At 36.9% G+C, this 12,136-nt stretch overlaps 1 protein-coding gene across 1 annotated transcript in view; it reads left to right on the top strand.

The window, feature by feature from the left end:
- The first annotated feature begins 6,044 nt into the window (after positions 1 to 6,044).
- The window catches only part of tmc2b (transmembrane channel-like 2b), a 26,450-nt gene continuing 20,358 nt past the window's right edge, over positions 6,045 to 12,136 (top strand). The window contains exons 1-3 of the mRNA XM_062049612.1: positions 6,045 to 6,090; positions 6,185 to 6,226; positions 9,465 to 9,861. Coding sequence (XP_061905596.1) covers positions 6,045 to 6,090; positions 6,185 to 6,226; positions 9,465 to 9,861 — 485 coding nt within the window. The remainder of the gene's footprint in view (positions 6,091 to 6,184; positions 6,227 to 9,464; positions 9,862 to 12,136) is intronic.

Below are 12,136 nucleotides of genomic sequence, written 5' to 3'. Positions count from 1 at the left end.
GTCAACATGGCAACATAAGCTAGTTAGCTCTCTGTGATCAATGCGTCACTAAAAATAGTTTGTCGACATTAATATTCAGGTCACGAAATGTAAATGGGGTATTGTTGGTGGTTTTTGGCTTCATGAGCGAATAGTGTACTCCCATTAGCTGCATTCTTAGCCACAACAAAAACACATGTGTTCTTGTCTTACATAGGGATTGTGAATGATAAGCACAATTCCAAAAAATAACTAATTGGCCACCAGTTGAATAGCCTAAATGATGAAAAATAGAGGACCGAAGATTGAACCTTGAGGAACACCACTAGTATAAGAATAGTATAGAAGTTGAATAAATGACTACTGGCGGTAACTGCAAAACCTTAATTAAATAAGTCACTTTTTGAAAAAAACAAAAATGCCAAAAAAGAGTGAACTTAAAAGGGTGCCTTCAGTAATGTAAATTACAAGTTTGGACCGCAATATTTTATGTTTGCTAAGCAAGGTTAAAATGTCCGTCAAGAATCTGCCAATGTGTTCACATTGGTTGCTCTATCTATACAACAAGAGCACTCTAGTGATTTTACGAGTTTGCTGCAAACATGTTTGTCTCCCAAGTTTTAAACTGAGCTTGGGGGCCGGTATAGTGACATTTCCGGGCCAGATTTGGCCCCCATTTGAAAAGCCCTGGCCAAGAGTATCAAAGCAATCTATATTTAGTTTCCTATAGCTGTGACTTTTTTATAGCTCAATACTTTGGGTACGATAAAATGTGCCATTAGGCCCCATTAATCATTTGTATAAGCCAAGGGTGTCCTAAATTTTCTAAATTCATACAGAAAAAAAATAATGTAGGCGAAGGACCACTTTTTTGATATTCTTCAGCTTTGTTCAGTTTACTTAATTACATGCAAAAACCAATGCAATGTACCTCAAAATATTCTATGCAGTGAAATATATTTACTATTATTTTATGTTATAAACAGTGTTACAAAAAATAGCATAATTAAAACTAATGACGTTGCTAGTTTTAACCTCTTAAGGCCCAAGCTGTTTGTTTACATGCAATTTTTTTTTGCTATTTGGGCTTATTGGACCCTAATTAGAATAAAAACTAAAAATCATCTTTTGATGTGATGTACTTAGTCCATAAGTACACAAATGTGTACTTCATTTGTAGTGACATGCTAATTTTTATTTTTACACTTTTTTTCCCCAAATTCCATTGTTTATTATACTCTTCTGACACCACCAGATGGCAGTATAAGTGTCCATATGTCGGCATAAGACCCTAATTTAGTAGTGTACACAATTTTGGAAATAAGAGCTAAAAGGTGCTGTCCACGCATGTGGCCACTAAGGCCTTTAGAGGTTTAATCTAATAATTATTTTTTTTATATATGCTAGACCACCGTTACCGATACGTTTGAAATAACTTGGTACGCTCCTTTTGTTTCGGACAAGACAGCTTTAGAATCCCAGCAAGTTTACTTCAGGAAGTAGCTCTTTACTAGTGCAAGCAGCAGCCAGTGCACACATACACACAGTACTACTACTACAGAAGAATAATGAACATTCAATAAAATGACAATCATCCACAATAACTATCAGTGAAAACTTCTTTCAGTTACAGTTTAAAACAGCCAATGAGCGTGTCCTCGCAAACATCACGCTTTACTTGGCAATAGGCAGCGCCTTTTGAAAGCACACACTCACGCACTCTTCTCTCATGAAACATCTCTCAACTGAATACAACATAAACAGTCATGGTCAAAAGTTTACATACACTTGTGAATGACATAATGTCATGGCTGTCTTGAGTTTCCAATAATTTCTACAACTCTTATTTTTTTGTGATAGAGTGATTGGAGCACATACTTGTTGGTAAAAAAAACAAAAAAACATTCATGAAGTTTGGTTCTTATATGAATTTATTAATTAATTTATTATTTATTGTAACCAAACATTGTTGTATGTATACTTTTGACCCAGTAGATTTGTTCACATTTTCAGTAGACCCATAATAAATTCATAAAAGAACCAAACTTCATGAATGTTTTTTGTGACCAACAAGTATGTGCTCCAATCACTCTATCACAGGGGTCACCAACCTTTTTGAAACCAAGAGCTACTTCTTGGGTACTGATTAATGCGAAGGGCTACCAGTTTGATACACACTTAAATAAATTGCCAGAATTAGCCAATTTACTCAATTTACCTTTAACTCTGTTATTATTAATAATTAATGATATTTATCTTTGTGGAAACACTGATCATCTTAATGATTTCTCACAATAAATATATATAGAAACAGATCAATATCAATATGCAACACTTTATTTTTATATTTTCTCTAAGTGCACATTTTTCAAATTGAACATTTTCAAATGATCACTTCTAAGATAGTCTTGTGAAATCACAATATCCCATTTTAACTAGCTAGCCACTAACATTTTGTAACAAATCATGAATTACTTTGCACCATGTTTGTACAAATAATAACTCATGTAAAATACAAAAGTAAACTCTCAAATTTTTAAATCATGTCACACTTTGAACTGGACACCAAATCTGTTATCTGTTTCTTTGTCAGTTAGTGGGAAGCCTGGCATTGCATGCTGTTAACTAGTGTGTTGTACTCTGGTGTGTAACTTGACACTGCAACTCTGAGTGAGTCTTGCAGATGTGCATCAGTGAGGCGTGTTCTGTGTTTGTTCTTGATGAAGTTCATGTCAGAAAAGGCTGATTCACAAAGATAAGATTTTTCCTCATTGTTTGCGGAACCTTCTTAATCTTTTGGACATATTTTCACAGCAATCTGGCCTCAAGCTTAATTATGATAAATGTAAAATGTTAAGGATCGGAAATCTAAAGGGAACGTCCTTTCGAATGGAATGCAAAGTGCCTGTTTTGTGGACAGATGGACCAGTTAACATACTTGGTGTTGTTGTCCCAGAAAACCTGGAAAAAGAGACGATATTTTGCAGCAGATAATATGGATGAACTCTAATATTGTAATAGATGGAAAGCCTTTCTTTTGGAAAAATATGTTTGAAAGAGGAATCATTTTTGTCAATGATATTATCAATGAGAATGGTAAAATTATGAAGTATGATGAATTTAGAACTATGTATGGTGATGCTTGCTCAAGCTTTTCATTTTATCAACTAACTGGAGTAATTGGGAAAAGATGGAAACAAATGATTAATTATGGAACTACTAAATTATTAGTTTGTAAACCTCTAATAAGAAATTCTAGTTGGCAAAAAGGAACTAAAATAAATAGAAAAATATATAATTTTTATTTAATAAAGAAATCTTTGAAGGCTGCCCCATACAACACATATGGAAAATGGGAGGACTTTTTTGACTGCCCGTTGCCATGGGATGCCATATTCAAACTAATCTATAAAACTACTATCGATGTGCAAAATCGTTATTTTCAAATTAAAATTATTTATAACTTCTTACCCACAGGGAAAATGTTAAAATTATGGAATATGACAGAGTCAGATGATTGCCGATTTTGTTGTCAGAAACCTGAATCCACCCTGCATTTGTTTTGGTATTGTCATATTGTGTCTTTGTTTTGGGTGGAAGTTGAAAAAATGTGTTTAAGGATTGGTTTGTTTATGAAGCTTAATGTGGTTTCTGTTATTTTAGGAGAGTTCATTGACAATCATGATTTAGTCAATTTAATTATAGTACTCGGTAAAAGGTTTATTTTTAAGGCCAAAAACAGATATTCACTTAGTATTACTCTCTTTAAAACATTTATTCAGTATTTTCTAACTTTAGAAAGTTACATAGTTGAAAACGATAATGATGCCAAAAAACATTAAAAAAAAAGATGAGAAGTCCTCAAAGGCTTATTTTGAAAGTATAATCATGTTTATAGATTATATGATATCTGTTGTTGTGTTCCCTAATTTGAGTGACCTGGACATAATCTGGACTGTACATAAATGCTTATTTTGAAAATGTAATTTTGTTTATAAATTATATGCAATCTGTTGTGTTCCCTAATTTTTTTCTGTGTACATGAATGAAGGTGGGTGTTGCTGAGTCCGACTTGGACATTATCTGGACTGGGCCTGGTTTTAAAAACCCTTTAAACAAATCTAATTTCATTGACAACCTGGGGCCGTACTTATCAAGCTTCTTAGAGTGCCATTTTACACTTAAGTCCTGAGAATTTGCGAAATTTAGTCCTACTCTCAAACTTAAGAATAAAAGCTTTTTATCAACGTTCTTAAGTCTAAGAATCACTCCTACTCTCCACGATATTTAAGAGACCTTCAGAGGTGTCTTAAGTGGTTAGGAGTTGCCAGCAGGGGATGGCACTGAGGCGAGAGAGACGTGCGCGAACGTTCAGGGAACGGACCAATGTTTTGTTTTTTTTGATGACGAGCAGCTGATCAAACGGTATCGTTTAGACAGAGCGGATATTATTTTTGTCACAGATTTAATACTTTTCTATTCCTTGTTGATTTCTGCATGTGTCTGCAGTGGGCTAGTATATATGGAGCCACCCACACCAGTTTCAAATTAGTTGCCTAATTAATGAATTGGAAAAAAATGTTATGACAGTAGCGTATGTGTGTGGCCGTGAGGTGAGTGACGTCAGTGAGTGTGTGGGCGATAGAAGAGAGGGAGCGGTAGCGTGAGTGCCGGCGGGGACTAGTTTGTTTTGTATTATTTTGCAGTTTATTGTCAAAATATACACTCCCATTGTCCACTTAAATATTTCCAAGATATTTCTTTATTCTTAGACAACGGATTCCCTTCCGTGATTGGTCATTTCTATGGACACAGAAATGACGTCACCTAAAATTCCGTTTACGGCACATAGTAATGTCGTAATTCAGCTCTGAGTGTGACACTTAAGATTCAGTCCTACACTTCGCTGAAAGTGTGAGTAAGACGCTTGATAACTAACTTTTAAGTGCAGCTTTCAGCGAAGAATTTATTTACTCTTAAGTCAACTCTTAGCAGACTTCTTAGGAGTAATTCTAAGAAGCTTGATAAGTACGGCCCCTGGTCTGTTGAAGATAAGGCCCTTTTTTAAAAAATAAAATAAAATAAGATAAATAAATAAAAAACATTTTCTTGGATAAAAAAGAAAGTAAAACAATATAAAAATAATTACATAAAAAACAGTAATTAATGAAAATGTTAGTGGACCAGCAGCTTCAGGGACTGTGTCCCTTGCAGATGTGTTGTCTATGTTGTGGGAACCAGAATATTGGTAGCAGAAAGAAATAACCCCTTTTGTGTGAGTGGGTGTGGATGAGTGTGCATGGGGGAGGTTGTTTGGGTTGATGCACTGATTGAAAGTGTATCTTGTGTTTTTTCGATGTAGATTTAATTTAAAAAATTAAAAATTTAAAAAAAATAAATAAATAAAATAAATAATTTTTTTTTTTTTTTTTTTTTTTTTTTTAGAACAGGCCCGCGGGCGACTCATCTGGTCCTTACGGGCGACCTGGTGACAATACAAAATATCCTTATTTGATGTGAGGTCATGTTTGATTTTTGTTTTTAAAATATATACCGTGGGTCCTCGGGCCGGACTTTGAACGCACCTTGTACGAGCTTTTAACATTAAGCATCTCTATGTCACCTATTTTTAAAGATGACTGAACTACTAATCATGTTTGGTTACTGAACACATGCAAGATGTTTCCAGGTCAAATAGAGGATTAGTCAATGCATCATTTATTTTGTGTCAAAGCCACGTCCCCTTTCCAAAAATCAACAACTTATTAATTATGTATCAAAGGTCAAGTCATGACGGATTACCTGGATTGTTTATCATCATGACTGACACCATCATTGTCTGTTTAAGTGCTGCTCAATTGTGTTTTTTACCTCTCCTGCTCGTCATTGAACGGCTTTTGTGTGGCTGAAGGTTGTCAAGGAGCAGTCCAAATAGGCGGACCCCCGTCCCCCACGTGTGTGTGTGTCCTATCTTTTTGCTTTCACAGGTGGATTAGTCTCCCTTGCTCATGGATGGAGAAGAGGAACACCTAACAAATAAGCCAACCATTAATGAGTGACAGAAAATGCCTCATAAGAAGAGAAATGACACACACATTGATGTTGAAGATGGTAAGAATAATTTGTTCTTGTTGCAATATTTGATACTTAAATAGTTTTTTATTTTCATTTTACTGCTAATTTGTTAATTTTACATTTGTTCCAGTTGGGATAGAGGTGGATGCTGTAATAGACAGTGAAAGTGAAGGTGAGTCTTCATACATCTAATTTGACTGCCTTTACTTTTGATTACAGTGCAAATTCTCGTGGCATCGTTCCATAAGCCTTTGCATCCTAACTAGGGATGTCCGATAATGGCTTTTTGCCGATATCCGATATTGTCCAACTCTTTAATTACCGATACCGATATCAACCGATACCGATAGATACAGTCGTGGAATTAACACATTATTATGCCTAATTTGGACAACCAGGTATGGTGAAGATAAGGTCCTTTTTAAAAATATTAATAAAATAAAATAAGATAAATAAATTAAAAACATTTTCTTGAACAAAAAAGAAAGTAAAACAATATAAAAACAGTTACATAGAAACTAGTAATTAATGAAAATGAGTAAAATTAACTGGTAAAGGTTAGTACTATTAGTGGACCAGCAGCACGCACAATCATGTGTGCTTACGGACTGTATCCCTTGCAGACTGTATTGATCTTTATTGATATATAATGTAGGAACCAGAATATTAATAACAGAAAGAAACAACCCTTTTGTGTGAATGAGTGTAAATGGGTGAGGGAGGTTTTTTGGGTTGGTGCACTAATTGTAAGTGTATCTTGTGTTTTTTATGTTGATTTAATAAAAAAAACAAAAAACAAAATAAAAAAAAAACAAAAAAACGATACCGATAATAAAAAAAAAACAGATACCGATAATTTCCGATATTACATTTTAAAGCATTTATGGACATCTCTAATCGTAACATTCATTTCTGTCCAGTGTTGGATTCATTTTTCGGCAAGACCTTGTATTGATGACAAAAGTTTCAAAACACATGTACAAAGTTTCCCTCCCAACCTTCTACTAACTCTTTGGACAGTTCTTAATAGAACTGTCAGAACAGTTCTTAATTCTTATTTTGTCCAAATCGTATTTATTTATTCATTTATGTATTATATATGTAATTATTTGTTACATTTTTTTGTTTTTATGTTTACATTTTATTTTTACATTTTTTTATTCAGATTTTTTTAATTGTAAAATCTTGCCCATTTTTTTTGCCTCATTTGTGGATTTTATTACAAATCGGTAAACGCAATCCTTAGTTATAAATTAATTTACATTGTTAAAGTAAGTAATAGTCTGTTCAACTTGCATGTCACAAAATTTAAATGAAATAAAACACATTTTTGGATAGAATTTTCAATTAGCGATTTGAGCTACGGCACTGTTTCCAATGTACCGATTTGGTACCGGTATCGGCCAAAATGTCTATAATACCCAACTCTACATTTTCCGTTTGGTTTTACCATGTCATGGGAGCAGTATGGGAGTATCCCGACAGTAGAGATAGCCCATATGGCACACATATAATACAGTGCATCCGGAAGTATTCACATTACTTCACTTTTTCCACATTTTGTTATGCTACAGCCTTATTCCAAAGTGGAATACATACATTTTCATTCCAAAGTTCTACAGACAATACACCATAATGACAAAGTGAAAAGTTTTTATTTTTATTTTGCAAATTTATTAAAAATATATATTAAAAAAATAACTACAAAAAATATAAAACATCACACGTACATAAGTCTTTTTGAATACGATGCCACAAACTTGGCACACCTATCTTTGGGCAGTTTCGCCCATTCCTCTTCGCAGCACCTCTTGCACTCCATCTGGTTGAATGGGAAGTATTGGTTTCATCAAGGATGTCTCTGTGCATTGACGCGTTCATATTTCCCTCTATCCTGACCGGTCTCCCAGTTCCACCACCATGCTTCACTGTAGGGATGGTATTGGCCTGGTGATGAGCGGTGCCTGGTTTCCTCCAAACATGACGCGTGGCATTCCCGCCAAAGAGTTTGATCTTTGTCTCAACAGACCAGCGAATTTTGTTTCTCATGGTCTGAGAGTCTTAAAGTGCATTTTGGCAAACTTTTTACAAAAAATGGCTTCCGTCTGGCCACTATACCATACAGCCCTGATTGGGGGTTTGTTCCACAGATGATTGTCCTTCTGGAAGGTTCTCCTCTCTCATCAGAGGAATGCTGTAGTTCTGACCATCGGGTTCTTGGTCACCTTCCTGATTAGACTAAGATGAATGCAGCAATGTAAAGAGACATCCTGGATGAAAACCAATGCTTTACTTAATGGAGCTTGAGTGGTTCTACAAAGAGGAATGGGCAAAACCAGGGCCGGCCCGTGGCATAGGCCGTATAGGAAAATGCTAAGGGCGCCGTCCATCAGGGGGCGCTACGCCAGTGCCACAAATGTTGGAGGAAAAAAAAAAAAGTTGGTACTATTATTTCTAAATACAAAAAATAATCCCACGTTAATTAAAATGCAAAGTAAAGCCTATTTAATAGAAATATTATTTGTTACAACATTACAACCCCCTCCCCCCCCAACCCCCCGCACGGTGCGCCCCCTCCCTTCCCTTATCATGACTCTTACCACATCAAAAAATCAATACAAGATGTCAAAACGGCCAAAACTGTCAGGTGCCCGGGGAAGAAAAAATAGAAAAGAAGAAGAGGAGAAACGAGAAAAAGACAGAGGTAGCAGGTAGGTAACGTTAGCCTACATGAAATTATTTGTCTGTTACAGAATGTGATAGTAACCTGGCTTTTTAGCATTAAGCTAATGTTACATGATTCGGCAATTGCTAATCAATAAATAGCTAGTTCTGTTTTAACGTCTGGTTAATATTGTGGAGGGGGCTAAATTGTTATGGAAAATAATAATGTAACGTTAGGTAATTACAGTACTCCCACCTTACATTCCTCAGAGACATTTGTATTAGATCTTTTAAGCAGGTGTTTTATGTTTACATTGTTATTGCCTTTTGGTTAGCTAATGTTTGCCCTGCAGGTAATAGTCACTTTTCCACCCCTTTATATATTAGGTATAGTTGTAAGCCTAGTTGTTAAAGTGCACATCATTAATGTTAATTAAGCAATATCACATGAGAGGGAATGCTGTTTTTTAATTTGAGCACTGCTGTGATTCGGTTAAAGATAATCATAACATAACATTCTCATATAATATGTTAATTTGCTTTCCTTAAGTAAAAATAAGGTCAAAGACAAAGCTATTCGGTTTTTTGTGAGTATATACACTTCACAGCCGATGTGGGGGGGGGGGGCACCTAAAATCTTGCCTAGGGCGCCAGAGGCTGTAATTGCTGCCAAAGGTGCAAAAAAGTATTCAACTATCATGTTTTTTGGCTAAATATAAAATAACGAATATATTTATTTGCTGTAGATGAGGCCAGGAAAAGAAGTAAAAACAGAAGAGCCAAACCGCAGCGTAAGGCCAAGCGCTTCAGTGATGATGAGGAAGAAGAAGAAGAGGAGGATGAGGATGACGCACCGAGGAAGAGAGGAAGAAAGAAAAAAGCTCAACCCAGGGACAGCGATGAAGATGAGGAGGAAGAGAAGAGGAGTGTAAAAAGTAAAGGCTCCAAAGCTTCTAGAAAGAAAGCAGTGCGGGAGGAGAGCGAAGATGAGAGCGAAGAAGACGGAAGAAGGAAGAAAAAAAGAGGTAGAACGGTTTCTAAAAAGGAGGAGGAGGAGCAAGAAAAGAAGGGGAATGTGAAAGGAAAAGGAGGGAAGGAAAAACGTGGTGAGAAGGACAAAAAGAAGAAGGGGAAGTTGAGCAGGTGCAGTATTCTCTGAGGGCTTCTCTCACTTCTACCTGCTGACGTTCTTTTCTCAAGCTCACTCACCTGAGTAATGCATCCAATCATGTCATGCTTGAATCATCCGCAGTATATTTGCGCTTACTCTAATTATTCATTGTTCAGGCCAACCTTCCTGTGACGCTCCATCTCCCAACACTTTCATACAAGAGCCGCAGTTGTGTTCAAATTAGAGATTTACAATTTACGACTCTTTGAAGAGAGGCAGATCTTGAGGAGCCGTTCCTATCAAAGAGCCGTGGCTACATTTTGTTACCTAACTCAAAGATCGAGGAAATGATCACTTGTAGCATTCAAAATATAATATTGAAATTTACATTTCCCAACAATATTTACTCTATTGGTGAAAATTATTCTGAAATATTATTAGAATTAAATTTGGCTTGTGTTTTTATTGTATATATTCTATTATTCTATATATTCTATTAGGTGTTACCATATCCCCATGATTTGTGCTTTCACAATGAGACTCTAAAACTATGCATACTATAGACCAGTGGTTCTTAACCTGGGTTCGATCGAACCGTAGGGGTTCGGTGAGTCGGGCTCAGGGGTTCGGCGGAGGTCAAAACACACCCGACTCATCGTGTAAATAAAAACTTCTCCCAATCGGCGTGTTACGGATACGACAACAGCAGAAGTCAGACTGATTTGCAGGTGTGTAATTTGTTGTGAGTTTATGCACTGTGTTGGTTTTGTTTTTTGAACAAGGTGATGTTCATGCACGGTTCATTTTGTGCACCAGTAAAAAAACATGGTAACACTTTAGTATGGGGAACATATTCACCATTAATTAGTTGCTTATTAACATGCAAATTAGTAACATATTGGCTCTTAACTAATCATTATTAAGTACTTATTAATGCCTTATTCGGCATGGCCTTATTATAACCCTAACCCTCTAACCCTGGCCCTAACCCTAACCCAGGGATCGTCAACCCACGCCCTCTACAACCTGTACAAACAGCGTGCCGGCCCAGTCACATGTTGTATGCGGCCTCTGCTTGCACAGGTAAGTGACAGCAAGGCATACTTGGTCAACAGCCATACAGGTCACACTGAGGGTGGCCGTATAAAACAACTTTAACACTGTTACTAATATGCGCCACACTGTGATCCCAACACCAAACAAGAATGACAAACACATTTCGGGAGAACATCCGCACCGTAACACAACAGAACAAATACCCAGAATCCCATGCAGCACTAACTCTTCCGGGCTACATTATACACCCCCACTACCACCAAACCCCGCCCCCCCCAACCCTGCTCCCCCACACATCAACCCCCCCTCCCTACTTGGGACTCTGGGTATTTGTTCTGTTGTGTTACGGTGTGGATGTTCTCCCGAAATGTGTTTGTCATTCTTGTTTGGTGTGGGTTCACAGTGTGGCGCATATTTGTAACAGTGTCAAAGTTCTTTATATCGCCACCCTCAGTGTGATCTGTATGGCTGTTGACTAAGTATGCCTTGCAGTCACTCATGTGTGTCTGCAGAAGCTGCATACAACATGTGACTGGGCTGGCACACTGTTTGTACAGGTTGTAGAAGGCGTTAAATGCTGTGCCATCACAGCACACCCTTATTATTGTTCTTTGGGTGAAAATCAGTAGAAATTCGAGAGAATAGTTGCCCTGAAAGTCGGGAGCCTCCCGGAAAAATCGGGAGGGTTGGCAAGTATGACGCTGTCAAGCGCCATTCATATAAAACTCGCGGGCCGCACTAACATTACATTTTCATATTAAGGTGCGGGCCGCGTGTCTGAGACCCCTGGTTTATACATAGCACAAAGCAAAAAAAAACTTTGTATGCAGTGTTATTTCATTTTGATGATTTGGGACGGCGTGGCGAAGTTGGTAGAATGGCTGTGCCAGCAATCGGAGTGTTGCTGGTTACTGGGGTTCAATTCCCACCTTCTACCTTCCTAGTCACGTCCATTGTGTCCTTGGGCAAGACACTTCACCCTTTGCCTCTGGTGGCTGCTGGTTAGCGCCTTGCATGGCAGCTCCCGCCATCAGTGTGTGAATGTGTGTGTGAATGGGTAAATGTGGAAATACTGTCAAAGCGCTTTGAGTACCTTGAAGGTAGAAAAGCGCTATACAAGTACAACCCATTTATTTATGATTTACATCTCAAAAAACTTATTGATTACTTTCCAAAATACGTTTCTGTATACTTGAATTTCATAATGATTAAAAAAAATGATTAATAAGATAGAATATTTTTAACCCTCAA

This window comes from Entelurus aequoreus, linkage group LG06, assembly GCF_033978785.1.
Source record: "Entelurus aequoreus isolate RoL-2023_Sb linkage group LG06, RoL_Eaeq_v1.1, whole genome shotgun sequence".
Taxonomy (NCBI): domain Eukaryota; kingdom Metazoa; phylum Chordata; class Actinopteri; order Syngnathiformes; family Syngnathidae; genus Entelurus; species Entelurus aequoreus.
The sequence above is the reverse complement of the archived record's forward strand: the minus strand, read 5'-3'. Positions and strand labels throughout refer to the sequence as shown.